The 19369-nt window shown below is 47.0% G+C and overlaps 1 protein-coding gene across 3 annotated transcripts in view; it reads left to right on the forward strand.

Annotated features, from left to right (window-relative positions):
* The window catches only part of DSCAML1 (DS cell adhesion molecule like 1), a 309373-nt gene that overhangs the window by 270864 nt on the left and 19140 nt on the right, over window positions 1-19369 (forward strand). For all 3 annotated transcript variants that reach the window (XM_007522968.3, XM_060179994.1, XM_060179995.1), the window contains 3 exons: window positions 3919-4159; window positions 5760-5906; window positions 6732-6887. In XM_007522968.3, the coding sequence (XP_007523030.2) occupies window positions 3919-4159; window positions 5760-5906; window positions 6732-6887 (544 nt within the window). The remainder of the gene's footprint in view (window positions 1-3918; window positions 4160-5759; window positions 5907-6731; window positions 6888-19369) is intronic.

Genomic DNA, 19369 nt, shown 5'->3' on the forward strand with positions numbered 1-19369 from the left:
GAAGCTAGAGATGATGCTCAGAACGCACTGCCTAAGTTCTCTCTTCATCCAAACTCTAGATTCACTTCCTAGGAAGAGCTGGAGGCAGGCAGGAAGGGGAAAGCAGGAGAGACAGAGTGCATGCAAAACATACACTTAGGCTACCACTTAGACACTTAGGCTACCAGCACTGACCTGGAGGTCAATAAAGATTCAGAATCAGATTTATATCTCCAAAGCTTCATAATGAAAAATGAAATTGATTAGAAAGCTAGAACTTCAGAGTGAACCAGCCCATCGATAAATTTGGAGCTGACTTCTCAGGGGTTTTTTTCTCCACCCTGAGAAACAGATTAATGAAAAATAAAGATTCACTTGAAAGATAAGTCACTTCACTTTAAGACTCTTTCCGCGAGACAGATCGCCCCAGCTCTATGACATAAATTTGCAGTCAGTGCTATTGATTTCTTAATGCTTCAGAGAAATATTGTTAAGATTGATTTAAATCCTGAGTTTGCCTGTTGGGAGTAAGGGACTGAGCAGGAGAGAGAGAGGGGAGAGAAGGGATGTAAGAGGATAGAGGGACGACCTGTCGATATTTGTATAGATATGTTAATATCGATCTACATAGGTGAGTGTGGGTACATGGATGGGTGTGTGGGCGTATGCACAGTGAGGACATGGACACAGATAAATGAATGCATGCGTGCATGGGACCCTGGCAGTGCACCTTGGCAGTGTGAGTTGATGGGATCAGAGGCTGTGTGATGCCCAGCTCTGGGTGTGCCGGTGTTGTGTTATGGAAGGCACATCAGAGTGCATGTCAGTGTGGACATGAGAAAACGCGCCAGTGTGAGGATAGGCACTGAGTCCTAGAGAGTCTGTTTGCGTCTAAAACATATGTCTGGGTGAGTGTGTGCAGGCACACGACCCAAACACAGTCACCCAGCCACTCACAAAGGAGCACTCAGGCCTGCCCAGGTCCAGGGAGAAACGCCGTTCAGGCACGGGAAACAAGTTAAGTCAATTAAACACACACACCTAGTTAGTGAATCCAAAACAATTATGTTAAATTAAAAACTTAACTTTATTGAGTTAATAGTAAGCTTAAGAAAGCAGCTCATTTGAAACATTCATTGAATTAAAAGTGGGGTTGTTTTACTAACTTAATTGTTTTTTTATCTCATTGTTTCTTTTTTTTAATTTTTGGTACAATACAAGGTGGGCTTTTAAAATTGACTCCATTGTTTCTAAACTCTGGATTACAGCTGTTTGAATCTGCACTGGGGTGGGTGTTTGCACTCAATCTCTAGCTAGGCAGGCCCCCTCATGGAAGGAGCCTCTTCCTATTCATGGGTACAACTGGGTCAGGAAATGGGCAGGTGTGTGGATTCGGATCTTTGTTCCAATGGGCCTGGATGTGTGTGCTTGTAGTTCTGGGTGAGACAGGCCATGTAGGTTGTATGTGTGAGAAAGAAGGAGAGGGAGAGGGAGAGGGAGAGGGAGACAGATATGTTGGTTGTGTTCCATGGTTCATCCTTGGAAGGAGGGCTGTGAGACCATACTCTTCAACCCCCAGAACCATGCCGGGGATTTGCCACTCCCCTGGCCTCTTGGACTTAGCCCATCACTCCCAACAGTCTAGCCAGAGCCTGGAACATGCAGACATGCCTTCCCACCAGCCTTACCCACCTGCCCTTGCACCTCAGCGCTAAATCTAGGCTCTGCCCCTCAGCTCACTCCCAGCCCTGGTTGTGGTTCCCTGGACAGCCCAGTTGTACTTCCCCAATAGCAGCTGGGCCTGTATCAAAGTCACAGACCCTTTTTTGCTTCACTGTAGTGAAACATACACTTCTTTTTCCATAAGGCCTGGTTCACAGCCATGTGTAAGTACATGAATTGGTGGCACTAAATATATCTATCCATCCCAGACACTTTCAGGGTTCCACACAGCTCCTGAGGACCCACCTCTTCCAATTCCCTCCTAGAAGTCATGTCAAGCGACCTGTCTTGCTCTGTGTCTGCCTTGTGTCGCTCGGCCTGATGTTTACAAGACCCGTCCTTGCATGATCAGAATGCCATTCCTCTTAGAGTCAAAGCCATCGTCCACTGCATGTGGAGAATGCCTGGGCTTGTCTTTCAAACCATTAGTGGAGGCTTGGTTGCTTCCACCTTTGGACTGTTGTAAGACTATTGTGACCGTGGTCAAGCAAATATCTATGAGAGCTCCTGCTTCCAGTCATTGTGGGTGTTTACCAAAGTGGAGAAGTGTGAGATAACATGCTGATTCCAAGTCTAACTTCTCAGAAGACCACCAGGCTATTACCCAAAGTGCTGTGCTATTTATTTGTTTGTTTTAAAATGTTTTATCACTTGTTAATGAGAGAGAGAGAGTAGGAGAGACCCAAAGCATCACTCTGGCATGTATAATGCCAGGGATTAAACTTGGGACCTCATGCATGAGAGTCTAACACTTTATATTTATACACTGTGCCAACTCACAGGCTGCCGTTTATTTATTTGTTAAAGATTGATTTACTAGGGAGTCAGGCGGTGGCACAGCGGGTTAAGTGCATGTGGCGCAAAGCTCAAGGACTAAAGCTAGGGATCCCAGTTCCAGCCCCGGCTCCCCACCTCAGGAGGAGTCGCTTCACAAGTGGTGAAGCAGGTCTGAGGTATCTTTCTTTCCCCCTCTCTGTCTTCCCTCCTCTCACCACTTCTCTCTGTCCTATCCAACAACAATGATGTCAGTAACCACAACAATAAAACAACAAGGGCAACAAAGGGGAAAATAAATAAAATAAATATAAAAAAATATTTAAAAAATTGATTTACTTACAAAAGAGGTGGGAAGAAAGAAGCAGCACATCACTCTGTACCACATGACACCAGGGCTTGAACTCAGGACCTCATGCCTGCAAGTCCAACACTTTTTCCACTTCACTACCTCCACTTGCAGTGAAAAACCCACCAGCAATCATTTTCATAATAGCCATCTTAGTGGGTATGAAGTGGTGCCTTAGAAATCTCTTTCTATTCACACCAGTTACTCACTTCCCTCTCCATCTGGCTTCTTCTGTTTCTAGTTCATTTGTTCCACAGCCCGATCCCAGGACAAGTGGTATGCCTATTCATTCATTGAATATATTTTGAGGGTCTGCTGCATGCCAGGCATCATGCCAGACACTTCAGGTCCAGCAGTGGACAAACCAGACATTCCTCATCCTCCTGGTGCATGTCTTCATGGAGTCATACACTCGAGTCAGGCTTTTGAGCAAAATGTGTCAAGTGTCAGGTGATACTCAGCATCATGGGGAAGAGATGTAAGGGCAGCAGGTAGAGGGCAGGGAGCAGGCTTGCACACAGAGATGCAGGAGCATTTCAGCAAGAGGCTAGCTGGGAGGCTCTCCATGGAAGTGGCCCCATCACATGGGGTGCTGCAGATAGCATGCAAGAGCCCGGGAAGCATGGAAATAGGATATGGGTCTGAGAAGCAAAGGGGCTCAGATCACAAGGGACCATCATGAGGACTCTGACTTTTTCTCCAGAGTACGTGGGAGCCCTTTAAGTGCAAGGAGTGGAGTGACAAGACCTGAAGGTGTTGGGGTTTTGGTTCTGTTTGGTTTTTTATATAGGAGAGAAATCAGCTCTAGACTCTGTCATGCTGGGCTCAAACCTGGAACTTCAGGTACAGGAGCCCTTTGCTCCACCTGTGAACTATCTTCCTGCCCCTGGTGGGCTTTTATTTTTTGTGAGAGTGATCACTCCACTGTTTGCAAAGTGTGTTATTATCTTTCTTACTTAGATGCAGTGCCAGGGATCAAATTCAGGGCCTTGCAAGGCAGGTTCTCTCCCCCCAATCCGCTCCTTGGCCCCTGACTTAGGTTTCCAACTCCTCACCTCAAGGCATCATTGTGTCTTTGTCCCCCACACTTACAGGCACCCAAGAAGGAGCTGCAGAATGGCGTCATCCGGGGCTACCAGATCGGCTACCGAGAGAACAGCCCCGGCAGCAACGGGCAGTACAGCATCGTGGAGATGAAGGCCACAGGCGACAGTGAGGTCTATACCCTGGACAACCTCAAGAAGTTTGCCCAGTACGGGGTGGTGGTCCAGGCCTTCAATCGGGCCGGCACGGGGCCCTCATCCAGCGAGATCAATGCCACCACCCTAGAGGACGGTGAGTGGCCTTGGAGACGACTGTCTCACTCTTAGGAGCTGGACAACCACCCCCCTTGCTTTGGGGGACAGGAGTGTCCAACCAGAGAGAGCCTGGAGTAACTGTGCAGGCGTTTTCCAAAACAAAGGCGGGGAGGGGGAAGAAAGTTTCCCGCAGTATTCGCTCTGCAGTTTTTCATACTTAATTAAGGTCCTTGTTAGCCTGTCAGCTCCTGATCGTTTCCCGGCAATATTAGAGCTCCTCCTGGGGTATTCAAGGGCCCCTGCTTTAGCAGTAGTGTCTTTTCCATAATTATATTACCTTCATTTTGTTCGAACGGGCGATCTGTATTAGTTTATTACAGTGGGTCCCTAATTACATGGTGCTTATATTTTTACACCTAAGTAATATGAAACAATAATCCTTCTCAAAGAGGATCGTTAGGATGATGTATTATCATTTAAATGCTCATAAAAATTAGAGCTGCCTCTTGTGGGGCAACGGGATCTAATTACCTTCCATCCAGCCTGGGCCTCCCTTCTCCCAATCAGAGCCAAGCAGGCACGGCCTTTCCCTTGGCCCTGGCTCCATTGGGAAGTGGCTTCCACCTTCTCCCTAGCCCAGGTGGTGTCCTTGCCCTCGATCATCTCTGAAAGTGCACGTGCATCAGAGCCCTGACATTCCAGGGGGGAGGGGGCAGGTAGACAGGACGTTGGGTGAGCTCCGAGGAGGCTCTGAGAGGAGAGGGCTATGGACAGGTGGACGGACCTCGGGAGCTGTTTGGGTGTGTGCCTATGCAGGGGCAAAGGACAAAGGTGTCATGGCCTATGAAGTCCTGCAGGTACTGGGGACACTCTTTTCCCAGTTTGCAGACTTAGTTGAGATTCCTTTCTTCCCCTTCCCTTTGGCTTCAAATGAGCACACAAGCATCCCTAGAGCCTAGCCAGATGCCTCTGCAGCCCTCAATTCAGACCAGGAATCCCAGAGACCTCAAGGAACAGTTGGGATGCCAAGTCCTGGGACTTCAGCTGGGGTGGGGATAGGGGGTGCTTCCTGGGCCATAGTGCCCAGTGGTGAATTCCTAGGAGTTCACACCTGATGTCATCATCATCACCCCTGACATTTGCCCAGAACTAGAAGCACATCAAGGCACTGTTTGATTTTTGGCAGAATCAGGGCCTTATACATGCATGATTTCATCAGTCTTGGACTGGTTTTTTCATTCTTTTTAGTCCAGAAAGAGACCACAGCACCAGACACACATACACACACACACACACACACACACACACACACGCTATGGCACTTCCATGTGGTGGTGGGGCTCAGACTTGGGCCACCTTATGGCAAACCACACGCCCTCCCATGGACCCCAGAACTAGGAATGCCACCCAAGAAGCATGGGCCAAGTCTGTAAGATCTCCACTTATCAACCCCCTGACCATCTGGGAAATAGCCTTGTTTGCTTCCAGCCACCACCCCCACCCAGCCCTAACTCTCATGGCCTGTCAAACCAAGAGGCCCTGCCTCATGTGGAACCTGAAACCCCTCAGGGACATTCAGACTGTGTGTGTGCTGCCCCTCTGACTGGACCTGGGGTTCTCATTCCCTCTTCATGCAGTGCCCAGCCAGCCCCCAGAGAATGTGCGGGCCCTGTCCATCACGTCCGACGTGGCTGTCATCACCTGGTCAGAGCCCCCACGCAGCACCCTCAACGGTGTCCTCAAGGGCTACCGGGTCATCTTCTGGTCACTCTACATGGATGGTGGTGAGTCTGCTGGCAGTGGGGGACACCAAGGTCCAGGGTCAATGGAGATCTACAGAGTAACTTCTCTGGTGTGAGGACACCACCTGCCTCTAGATGGTGGTACTTAGGAAAAAATAGCTTGTGTTCCTAGCATAACCTGTTGCTATTAAGCCTTTGTGGCCTTAACCCTCAGGGGTCCATCCAGGAACCATTAACATTCAAGCAGGGTCTCAGCAAAGCTTTATTGAAGAGATGACTCATGAGGGGAGGGTTGGGGAAGGAGGCTGTGACTCCTGGCACCACTCCCAGCAGGGGGCTGTGACTACCTAGACGGGTGGGGAGGGCAGGGAGCACCCTCCCCTCCCCCCAGAGGCTGAGGGGGACATCCTCGCATGCACATGAGGCATTAAATTAAAGTTGGTCCAAGGTTGGCTGGGATTGGGACCAAGCCATTTCTGCTCTAGGGCCATTTGGAGAATAAATCTCAAGAGCAGTGTCTGTCCCCAGAATGCACCTTGAGGTGGTGGGGCCCCTAGTTGCCATCTGCTGTTGTGTCTGAGCCCAGTAGAGCAGGCCTGACAGGAACCCAGACCAGTGCAGGGCTAAGGGCCATGGTTGGGCTGATGCAAGAGGGACTGTAGCTGGGCCAAGTCTGACTCCCTGGCTGGGCTGGGCTGGTGCAGGGCCAAAGGCGATAGCTAAATTGACCAGGCAGGTGCTGGGCCAGGGGCATAGCTGAGTTGGACTGGTGTAAGGCCTAGAGCCATGGATGGGCCAGGGACCGTGGCTGGGCTGAGCTGGTGCAGGGCCTGAGCCACATTCAGGCACCTTGTCCACCTCTGGCAGAGTGGGGCGAGATGCAGAACATCACCACAACCCGGGAGCGGGTGGAGCTGCGTGGTATGGAGAAGTTCACCAACTACAGCGTGCAGGTGCTGGCCTACACGCAGGCGGGCGATGGTGTGCGCAGCGGCGTGCTCTACATCCAGACCAAGGAGGACGGTGAGTCTTGTGGCCTCAGCCTCCCCTGCCCCCGCTCACCCTGCCCAAGGGAAAGGCTGAGGGTACCGCTGGTGCTGGTCCTGCCCCTTGACTGCCTACGGCTGGCTCTGAGCTTTTCTCACCCCACTGAGCACGGACTGTGCAGAACCCTAACACACAGCAGCCTCGGAACAGCGTGGCTGGGGCCCTGATGAAGCCCTTCTTCCCATCCCCATTTCAGGCACCTGCCTCCTTGTGGGGTTCAGCCTGTCTTCTCTGGACAGGACGGGGGAAACCAGGAGCAGCACCCCACCAGTCCCATGCTAGGGATTTGGCAGCAGTAGGCAGGCCATGGGCTCTGTGGCGGGGTGGGGGCAGGGGCTCATAGGAAGAGGAGGACAGATGCCTCCACTGGGAAGTGAGATTCACAGCAGGACTGAAGGAGGCCAGCAACCTCAGGGGCACAGGGGCAAGTCAGGGGTCAGGGAAGAACAGGCAGATAGAAGGGCCCACTTCCTACCAAGGCTGGAGCTCAGGCTCAGGAGGGGCCATGTGTGAGCCTACTGCTCCAGACTTCTGCTTCCAGTGCTTTCTGTAGCCAGACCACTGCTCAGCTCTGGCTACTGGTGGCACCGGTTTTCAAACCTGGAACTCTAGCATGCAAGCCCTGTGTGCTGCCTGTGTTCTGTATCGCTCACCTGCCATACATACCCCACCACCTACTGTGTTCTTATTCCATGGGAGCCAGCTGCTATATCACTGGAAGAGCTGGTTTATGTGCTGAGTGGCTTCTGAAATGGGATAGTCATTTCCCACTCAACCCCTGTGTCTCCAAAACTGCAGGGATCCGCAGTCCATGTCCCACCCATACAGGTGCTGGAGGGGGTGAAGGGGATGAAAGCGAGCAGCCAGACTGGGTGGAAAGTGACATTCTCAGGGCAGCCCAGCACAGGGTGAGCAGAGCAGTGCCAGCTCAGCCTGATGCTCATCACCCCCCAAGCCTCTCCTCTCCCATGAGATAGGCACTCTCCCCTGCCACAAGCTCTGAGCAATTAAACATTTACTGACCTGCCTGCCCTACTTTCCTGTCATTAATCCCCCCTATCTAGGCCTCCTGGGACAGCTTCCGGCAGAGCCACCTGCTCCAGGGAACCCACCAGACCCCTCCCAGGGCCTCAGGGCCAGCACATGCTACCTTCCCAGCCTCTAGAAATGAAGCCAGAGGCCTCCCAGGCTACTTGTAGTCCTGTTCTAGTGTGTAGGCCAAGGTGGCACCCCAAGGGGGAGTCTAAAAGTCCAGAAGTGCAGACCCTCCCTGCAGGAACTGTCCACCTGCCGCTGAGGACTCCCCTTAGGCACACGGGTGTACAGGGAGCAGGATGGAAGCAGCAGCTTCTTAGAGGGAAGGGGCACTGGGAACACTGCAGAAGTGCATGTCAAGCCCATTCTGTTACTGGCCGAGTGGCTTGACCTTTCTGATGCTGTTTCCACATGACAAAACAGCAGCAGGGCTGCCTCATCAAATTGATACAAGAAGCAAGATGGTTCTAAGCCCCTTTTTGAAATGTCAAGTGCCAGTAAAAGGTGGTTGGTTGGGGGTCAGACAGTAGTGCAGCGGGTTAAGCACACATGGCACAAAGTGCAAAGACTAGCATAAGGATCCCGGTTCAAAGCCCCAGATCCCCACCTGCAGGGGGGTCGCTTCGTAAGCAGTGAAGCAGGTCTGCAGGTGTCTTTCTCTTCCCCTCTCTGTCTTCCCCTCCTCTCTCAATTTCTTTCTGTCCTATCCAACAACAACAGCAATAACAATGACAACCAAATAGAAAAAATGGCCTCCAGGAGCAGTGAATTTTTAGTGCAGGCACCAAGCCCCAGCAAGAACCATGGAGGTTTAAACACACACACACACACACACACACACACACACACAGTTGTTTTATGGCTACTAAATTATAATAATGATATGACACTTTCGGTGGTCCCAGAGTTCCCTGAAGGCATCAGCACTCCAACCCCAGGTAAGCCTAGAGCAGAAGAAACCACCACAGGGTGAAGGTGAAGTGTCACCCAGAGCAGTGGTCTGAACTTGACTTGTATGTGACTCCCATCCCTGACCTCACCTAACCTTCCCAATCACACTGTGAGGTTTGTAGGATTCTTACCTTCTTAAATTACCTTTATTTATTTATTGCATAAAGACAGCCAGAAGTCTAGAAGGTAGGGGGTGATAATAAAGGAGAGAGACAGACAGATACCTGCAGCCCTGCTTCACCACTTGCAAAGCTTTCCCTATGCAGGTGGGGACCAAGGGCTCAAACCCAGGTCCTTAGATGCACTCAACCAGTGCGCCACCACTCAGCCCTACAGGATTCTTGCCTTTCTTCTTCTTTTTTTATTATCTTTATTTATTTGATAGAGATAGCCAGAAATTGAGAGGGAAGGGGGTGATAGAGAGACAGAGAGACACATACAGCACTGCTTCACCACTCGTGAAGCTTTCCCCCTGCAGGTTCTTCTTCTTCTAGCGTTTGCCCTTCTTCCATAGCCAGTCAACAGCATCAGGTTGAGCCTGATGTAAAGTTTCGAGACCTCCTTTGAATCTGGAGAGGTGGCAGTCGTTGACTATGTGGGTCATAGTCTGTCTGGAGCCGCAGGGGCAGTTCGGGTCGTCTCTGGCTCCCCAGCGGTGGAACATAGCGGCGCACCGGCCATGGCCTGTTCGATAGCGATTGAGGAGGGCCCAATCATAACGTGCTAGGTCAAAGCCGGGTTGACGCTTGCAGGGGTCTGTGATGAGGTGTTTGTTCTTTACCTCAGCTGACTGCCAGCTCTGTTTCCAAGAGTCTGGAACAGAGAAGTTCAGTGTAGGCATAGGGGACCAGATTGGGTGACGAGATGTCAAGCGTTGGACAGGGTGGGCGAAGATAATCCGCGTATATTGGCAGGTCCGGTCGAGCGTAGACATGGGAAATGAACTTAGATGATGCTGCATCTCGACGAATATCTGGCGGGGCGATGTTGCTAAGAACTGGCAGCCATGGAACCGGGGTGGAACGGATGGTTCCAGAAATTATCCTCATGGAGGAATATAATTTGGAATTGACCAAGTGGACATGGGGGCTATGGAACCATACCGGGGCATTCTGCAGTGGAATAGCATAATGCCAGAGAGGATGATCGTAGTGTGGAAGCGCTCGTGCCCCATGAGGAGCTGGCCAGTCTTGCAATGATGTTATTCCTCGCGCCCACCTTTGCTGCAGTTTTTATGAGATGTTTGTGAAATGACAGAGTGCGATCGAGAGTAACGCCAAGATAGACTGGCTGGGCTTCATGCCGGATTCTCGTATCGCCAAGCTGCACATTAAGCTCACGCAAGGCTGAGGCATGGTGTAGATGGAAACAGATGATACCGTTTTTGCAGTACCTTACCCCTGCAGGTAAGGACTGGGGACTCGAACCTGGGTCCTTTTGCACTGTAACATGGGCATTCAGCCAGGTGTGACACAACCTGACCCCTCAGGATTCTCACCTTAAAGGCAGGAAAATACCTAGAAATCTATTCAACTTTCCTGGTCAGGCAGCTTTGCTCAGGCCACCAACACCATATCCAGCCCACCAAGTTCTCCAACTTGTTAGAATTAAGAACATGCTTCTTCTTCTTCTAGTGTTTGCCCTTCTTCCGTAGCCAGTCAACAGCGTCAGGTTGGGCCTGATGTCTGCTTGTTGCTGGCTTTGAAAATGACTGGGATCCGTGTGGATTCAGTCGGCTAGGAAGGATCATCAGTTTCCCCAATAAATGGGTACTCACGGGACATGCTAACAGGCAGCATCTCTTGCCTCTATATCCTTGATATCCCCCATACACACATACACACCCTCCTGTATCTGTTAGAAAGTTTTTGGTTATGAAGAACACAGCTAGACATAAACAGTAAATGTGTAGAAAGGCTCCAGAGTTGGCTAACTCAGCAATTCCCAGCTTTCTGCTCTGCCACACCCAACATGTCAGCTTCCTCACCTGTGGTTGCAAGGTAGCTGCAGCTCCAGGCTATGGGTGAGCCTCTACCCTCCTCATTCTTGTTAGTCCTGGTGGGCCCATATGCATCTTGCTAATCCAGTCACAGAAAGGAATTGAGGGTGACGTGCCCCAAGCATGTTGGATTCTCTGTTGTGAGTGACAGACAGCTTTCTCTAAAAAGAGTGGAGGTGGCTGGGGACCTGAACTAAAGAGAGACTCAGATTGTCTAGGAGTAGGAAGAGTGATGGTGGACAGAGAGACAGACAGCTATGCTCAGACCATGAATTCTGCACCAGCTCCACCAGGAGGTCACCCAGTTCAGCAGGTGGCAGTTATTACAGTCATGACTCAGCTGACTTAGATAGCAGAAGATACATATTCTAATTCCAGTTCTACCATGGAAACTTGGGCTAACTCCCTACCCACCATAGCCATCCTCGGGATTTTGCATTCTTCCAAAGGAAAAATTCCTACCCAGAAATGTGAGGAAAAAAAAAAGATAAAATGCAAACAGACAAATTCAAGTTCACCATAAGGTCATATTCATATCTCTCAGTCTGGCTTCTCTAAGTTGATTTGTCTGGACTCAATTCATGAGCTCCAAAACCTCTTGCAGACCTCCCTGTGAATATCAAGGTAGGTTCCAGGTAGAAAGGAGAGCTGGATTTTAGACCTTTTTAAAATTGTTTAACGAAGAGGTGTAGCTAGACCTGTTTTAGGAAGGTAACATGTAGAAGAAGCATAGAGGATTGATTTAGAAGGAGGTGCAGGCAAGCAGTGGAGTTGGGGTGACCTGTTAGAACCTGTGGGCATCACTGCAAAGTAGAGAGGAATGTCTAGATTAGCAGCAGTGAAGGTGAAGGGAAAAGAGAGACAGATTTAGAGAACCTATCGGGGCTGGGTGGTGACGCACCCAGTTAAGTTTACATAGTACTTAAGTGCAAGGACATAGTCAAGGATCTGGGTTCGAATCCCTGGCTCCCCACCTGCAGGGGGGACACTTCACGAGCAGCGAAACAGGTCTACAGATGTCTGTCTTTCTGCCTCCCTCTACATCTCCCCTTCTCTCTCAGTTTTTCTTTATCCTACCCAATTAAAAAAAAGGAAAAAATGGCCGCCAGGAACAGTGGATTCGTAGTGCAGGCACCAAGCCCGAGTAATAACCCTGAAGGGGAAAAAAACAACCTATCAGTAATGGAAAACCAAGTGACCCAAAGTAACTCTCTTTCTTGCTAAGAAAGCTCAGAAAATCTGGGTAAAATATACTTTTATTTTGCATCAAAAGTAGGCAACTCATTTGAGGTTCACCCTGTCCTAGAACTTAGGTTCAGGCAAGCTCATTGGAAGTGAACCAGATTGCAGGTACCTATTAGAAGCAAACATGAGTTTGCCTTAGGGATTTATATCATCAGAGGCCTCTCAACCTATTTCTAACAATGACTTAAAAATACTGTGTCTGGAGAGGAGGGAGAGAGATAGACTCCTGCAGACCTGCTTCACCTCTTGTGAAGCGACCCCGCTGCAGGTGGGGAGCCAGGGGCTCGAACTGGGATCCTTCACCTGGTCCTTGCACCTTGTGCCATGTGTACTTAACCCATTGTGCTACCGCCCGGCCCCCTCTTTTTTCCTTTTATAAAGAAAAAAATAAGTATTTTTATTTATTTATTTATTCACTTATTTATTTGGGTAGAGACAGTGAGAGGCTTTGGGGAGACAGGGAGAGAGACACCTTCACCACTGCTTCACCACTTGTAAAGCTTTCTCCTACAGGTGGGGGCTGGGAGCTTGAACCCAGGTCCTTGTGCATTATGGCATGTGCACTCAACTAGGTGCGCTACCACCTGGCACCAAAATTTTTTGTTTTAAAACTAGAGCATTGCACAGTTTTGGTTAATGGTAATGCAGCCGATTGAAACTGGAACTTTAGAATCTCAGGACTGAAAGCCCCCCCTTTTTTTTTTTCTTTTTGCCTCAAGGGTCATCACTGGGGCTTGGCAGTGCCTGCTCTATGACTATTTTTTCCTCTTTTGTTGCTCTTGTTGTTTATCGTTGTTACTGCTGTCATTGTTGTTGGATAGGACAGAGAGAAATCAAAAGGGGGGAAGACATAGAGTGGGAGAGGTAGATAGACACCTACAGACCTTCTTCACCGCCTGTGAAGTGATCCCCCTGCAGGTGGGGAGCCAGGCGCTCGCACCAGGAGCCTCATTCCAGTCCTTGCACTTCACGCCATATGCACTTAACCCGCTGCACTACTGTCAGGCCCCCAGGATTGAAAGTCTTTTTGCATAACCTCAGGCATGTGAGTCCTATGCCTTACCATTTGAGCTATCTACCTGGCCTGTGATCTTCGTTCTGATTTCTCTTTAAGCTAAATTATATTTAGGGATGGTTTTTTAAAAATACTTTTGTTGGGGCCAGGTGGTGGCGCACTTGATTGAGTGCATGTTGCAGTGCTCAGGGACCCAGGTTCCAGCCCCCACCCCCACCTGCAGAGGGAGAGCTTTGCGAGTCGTGAAACATGGCTGTAGGTGTCTCTCTCCCTCTCTATTACCCCTTCCCCACTCGATTTCTGGCTGTCTCTATCCAATGGATAAATAAAGATAATAAAAAAAATTTTAAATACTGTGTCTGAGATACAATAAAAACAACAGAGACAATATGAACAGACTGTGGACACACACACAAAAAAATCAGACCCACATGGGTAACAACATGTTTTAGCAACTATGAACCTTAACATTCTTTATAATATTGACATTTTGAGAATTGGAAACTACCAAATGGGAAATCTAGAAATAAAAAACACTAATACCTGAAATTAAGAGCTCATCAGATAACTTTAATAACCAATTGACACAGCTGAAGAGATAACTAGTGAACCAGAAGATAGAGCAAGAGGAAAGACTCAAATGGACAGAAATAGAACTGAATGGAAAATAAAAGAGCAAGTAGGAAAAAAGTAACAGTGATTTTTTTTTCCAGTTTAAGTGCATACAGGTAACTGGGAGGTTCAAATTTAGTAGGTTTAAGGTAGAACCTGAGATTTTTGCATTTCTTTTTCTTTTTTTTTTTTGATGTGGTAGCAATTTAATGGGGAAGCAGTCTTTTCAGTAAGAGGTGCTTAGACAACAGAATAATCACTTGCAAAAGAATTAAGTCAGACTCCGGCTTCATGTTATATACAAATATTAACTCAAAATAGTTGACCTAAATGTAAGAGGTAAAACCTATAAATGTTAGCATGTCTGAAGCTGTTAATAAATCTTAAAATGAAAACATAATTTTAAAAAAATCATCAGGCATTTAAATACACACACACAATTGGCCAGTAAGCATATGAAAAGATCATCAATATTATTAGACACCAAATACTCATTAGGATGGCTATCTCAAAAGCAGGTAACAAATGTTAGTGAGGATGTAGAGAATGCGCCCAGGTAATGCTGCCGCTAATTAATGGAACACATTGTGAATATGGAAAAGATAGGGAATTTGGGAAGAAACCCAAAGAAGAGGGGAAATAGATGACCTAAATTCATCAATCAAAAGACACACAGTGATTGAATGGATTATAAACAAGATCCATCTATTTATTCTATGTCTCCAGAAAACAGACATCAGAAGGGAAGACAAAATGAGGTGCATAGTGACAGACTACAGCAAGGTGTTTCAAGCCAAAAATGCAGAGAAAAATAACAGCAGGAACAACGATTCTGCTATCAAATAAAATAGACTACCAGGCAAAGAAGGTAATAGGAGACAGAGAATGACACTACATAGTTGTCAAAGGATCAACCCAACTAGAAGGTATAGTCATCAATATATATACTCCCAACGTGTCTGCACCAAAATACAGAAAGCAAGTACTAACTGACCTCAACGGAGTCTTCAAAAGCAACACAATAATTGTAGGAGATTTTAACACACCACTCTCAGGAAGAGACAAATCATCAGAACAAAAACTCAGGAAGGAAATAATGACCTTAAATGAAACTACAAATGAGTTGGATTAGCACATTTATACAGAGCATTCCACCCCGAAAGGATTAATTGTATGTTAGGACACAAAAGCAGCCTTAAATATGTCTTGAAAGTATAAAAAGTATCTTTTCAGATCATGAGTGTATGAGGTTAGAAATCAACCATGGCACATAGCACAAAGTGCAAGGACCATTGTTGTAAGGATTCCGGTTCGAGCTCCAGGCTCCCCACCTGCAGGGGAGTCGCTTCACAGGTGGTGAAGCAGGTCTGCAGGTGCCTGCCTTTCTCTCCCCCTCTCTTTCTTCCCCTCCTCTCTCCATTTCTCTCTATCCTATTCAGCAACGACAACATCAATAACAATAATAATAACTACAATAAAAAACAAGGGTGACAAAAGGGAATAAATAAATAAATATTTTTTAAAAATTAGAAAAAAAATCAACCCTGGGCTGGGCAGTTGAGTGCACACTTTACCAATGTGCAAGGACCTGGGGTCAAGTCCCAGCTCCCTACCTACGGGAGGGCGAGGAATGTTTCACAAGTGGTGAAGCAGGTCAGCATGTGTCTCTCTACCTCCCCATCCCTTCTCGATTTCTCTCTGTTCTATCTAATAAAAAAGGAAAAAGACAAAGAAATACACCCCCTCAAAAAATGTGGAGACTAAACAATGTGCCCCTGAATAATATGTGGATCATTAAAGAAATCAAAAGAGAAATTTAAAACTACCTGGAAAGTAACAGGAATGAAGAGACCAGCTACCAGGGATCCTATGGGATGTAGCAAAAGCAATCCTAAAAGGAAGCTTCATAGCAATACAGGCCCACATTAACAAAGAGGAGAGCTCTAATAATTTATCCAACATCACAATTGAACTGATTTTAAAAAGGACAAAAAAAAAAAAGTCAGCAGGAAGAAGGAAATAGTTGAAATCAGAGCGGAAGCTGATGAAATAGAAACCAAAATGATGATTCAAAAGATTAATGAAATCAAAAGCTAGTTCTTCAAAAGAATAAATAAAATAGGGAGTCAGGCGGTAGCACAGTGGGTTAAGTGCACGTGGCGCAAAGCGCAAGGACCAGCTTCAGGATCCCAGTTCAAGCCCCCTGACTCACCACCTGCAGAGGAGTCGCTTCACAGGTGGTGAAGCAGGTCTGCAAGTGTCTATCTTTCCCCCTCTGTCTTCCCATCCTCTCTCCATTTCTCTCTGTCATGACTAACAATGACAACATCAATAACAACAACATTAATAACTACAACAATAGAAAATAACAGGGACAACAAAAAGGGAAAATAATATATATATAGAGAGAGAGAGAAAAAGAATAAATAAAATAGAAAAACTACTGACTAGACTCACCAAAAAAGGGGATAAAGCTATCATAAAAACCATCAGAAGGGAGTCAGGCAGTAGCGCAGCGGGTTAAGCGCACATGGCACAAAGCGCAAGGACCGGCATAAGGATCTCAGTTTGAGCCCCCCGGCTCTCCACCTGCAGGGGAGTCACTTTACAGGCGGTGAGGCAGGTCTGCAGGTGTCTGTCTTTCTCTCCCCTTCTCTGTCTTCCCCTCCTCTCTCCATTTCTCTCTGTCCTATCTAACAACGACGACATCAATAACTACAACAATAAAAAGATAACAAGGGCAACAATAAATAGAATTTTAAAAAAACATCAGAAATGAGAGGTAATTACAACTTATGATTCAGTGATGCAAAGGGTCATATGAGAATATTATGAATCATCTATGCAAATAAATCAGACAACCTTAATGAAATGGGTACATCATTAGAGATATACCACCTGACAAGCTTGGTACAAAAGGGAGTGAAATCGGGTCGGGCGGTAGCACTGTGGGTTAAGCACACATGGCACAAAGCCCGAGGACTAGCATAAGGATCCCGGTTCGAGCCCCTGGCTCCCCACCTGCAGGGTGGCCGTTTCGCAGGCATTGAAGCAGGTCTGCAGGTATCTATCTGTCTTTCTCTCCCCCTCTCTGTCTTCCCTCCTCTCTCAATTTCTCTCTGTCCTATCCAGCAACAACAACAATGACAACAATAATAATGACAGCAACAAGGGCAACAAAATGGGGGGAAAAAATGGCCTCTAGCAGCTGTGGATTTGTAGTGCAGGCACCAAGCCCCAGCAGTAACCATGGAGGCAAAAAGAAAGAAAGAAAGAAAGAAAGAAGGAAGGAAGGAAGGAAAGAAAGAAAGAAAGAAAGAAAGAAAGGATGAGGAAAAAAAAGAGGGAGTGAAATAACTTAAGAGGCCATGCTCTAGTGAAGAAATTAAAGCAGTAGCAAAAGTCTTCCTAAGGAAAAAGAAGTAAAGGGAGAGGAAGGAGGAGAGACCAGTTCTATACGGCTATATTAGTGAATCCCATAGGACATTCAAAGAGGCCTAACACCCAGCCTCCTCAAACTCTTCCAAAAAATTCAAGTGGGATAAGTACTCCCAAACACACTGTACAAGGTCATTATCACTGATCCCTAAAGGGACTATCAAAAGCAAGCAAGCAAACAAAAAACAAATTTACAGACTTATATTACTGATGGATATTGATACAATGATCCTCAACAAAAAGTTAGTAAATCAGGTGGAGGGTGGACAGCACAGTGGTTATGCAAACAGACTCTCATGCCTGAGGCTCCAAAGTCCCAGGTTCAATCCCCCGCACCACCATAAGCCAGAGCTGAACAGTGCTCTGGTAAAAAAAAAAAAAAAAAAAGTAAATCATTGGGGCCAGGTGGTGGTGGTGCACCTGGTTAGTGCACATATTACAGTGCACAAGGACCTGGGTTTGAGCCCCCACTCCCCACCTGCAGGGTAGAAGCTTTGCAAGTGGTGAAGCAGGTCTTCAGGTGTCTCTCTGTCTCTCTCCCCTCTTTTTCTCCTCTTCCCCTCTCAATTTCTAGCTGTTTCTATCCAACAGAGAAAATACAAAAAAAAAAAAACTTTTTAAAAAAATTGGTAAATCAAATATGACAGAATATAAAGAGAATAATCCACCAAGATTAGGTAGAATTCATATGAAGTTAATATTGACTGCATAAAATGGTGATGTCAACATCTGGAAGAAAGTCTAAAATATAGATGGATGGAGGGGTGAAGTATTGGGTTGTTGGAAAAGCTGTGACATATTTTTCTATACAAAAAATGTGTGATGACTTTTCTGACAACCCAAAAGCTCACATGGGTAAAGCACCTGCTTTAGCTTTGGCATGTATGCAACCCAGGTTTAAGCCTGGTCCCCGCTGCTCTGGAGAAAACTTTAATGCTGTGGTATCTTTCCCCTACGTGCTCTCTTTCTGTGTCTTTCTCTTTTATTTTTCATTGGTGAATTAATAATAATCAACAAGAGTGTGGGTTAAGAGGGGTACAGTTCCATACAATTCCCACCACCAGAGTCCCATATTCCATCCCCTCCATTGGGGAAGTTCCCCTATTCTTTATCCCTCTGGGAGTATGGACCAAAGATCTTTATGGAGTGCAGAAGGTGGGAGTTTAAGAAATTAAGTGCTGGGAGTCGGGCTGTAGCGCAGCGGGTTAAGCGCAGGTGGCGCAAAGCACAAGGACCAGCATAAGGATCCCGGTTCGAACCCCAGCTCCCCACCTGCAAGGGAGTTGCTTCACAGGTGGTGAAGCAGGTCTGCAGGTGTCTATCTTTCTCTCCTCCTCTCTGTCTTCCCCTCCTCTCTCCATTTCTCTCTGTCCTATCCAACAACAACAACAACAATAATAACTACAACAATAAAACAACAAGGGCAACAAAAAGGGAATAAATAAAATTAAATAAAAATATAAATAAAATAAAAAGAAATTAAGTGCTTTTACGCTGGACATGGGCATTGACTCTGTCTCTCTTTCTGTCTGATAAAATCAGCCTAGAATGGTGAAGCCCCTGCAGTGATCCAAAACAATAATAATTATGAAAAAATTAAATATAGACAATTAATACATGCTACAATGGCATATACATTAAAAGTGAGTGAAAATTGTAAGCGCTTCACATAGTCTGAGAAGAAACATGCCACTTAAAGATTCATCTTTCAGTCTGTTAAGTAAACACTAAAAGTAGTGAATGGTTGTACAGTAGCCAAACTAACATAGAGAAAAGAGTATTTTTAAATACTTATTTCAGGGGGCCAGGCAATAGCGCATCAGATTAAGTGCACATAGTATGAAGTGTGAGGACCTGCGCAAGGTTCCCTGTTCAAGCCCATTTCCCACCTGCAGGGGGGTCGCCTCACAAGCGGTGAAGCAGGTCTGCAGGTGTCTGTCTTTCTCTCTCCCTCTGTTTTCCCCCTCCTCTCTCCATTTCTCTCTGTCTTATCCAATAAAATGGAAAAAATGGCCTCCAGGAGCAGTGGATTCATGATGCCAGCACCAAGCCCCAGCAAAAACCCTGGAGACAAATAATAATAATAAAATAAAATGCTCATTCCAGAACAACACACAAAAGGAAAGAAAAATGGAACAGCCAGGCTCAGAGGTGGGGCAGGGA

The sequence above is a fragment of the Erinaceus europaeus genome, chromosome 20 (assembly GCF_950295315.1).
Source record: "Erinaceus europaeus chromosome 20, mEriEur2.1, whole genome shotgun sequence".
Classification (NCBI taxonomy): Eukaryota; Metazoa; Chordata; class Mammalia; order Eulipotyphla; family Erinaceidae; genus Erinaceus; species Erinaceus europaeus.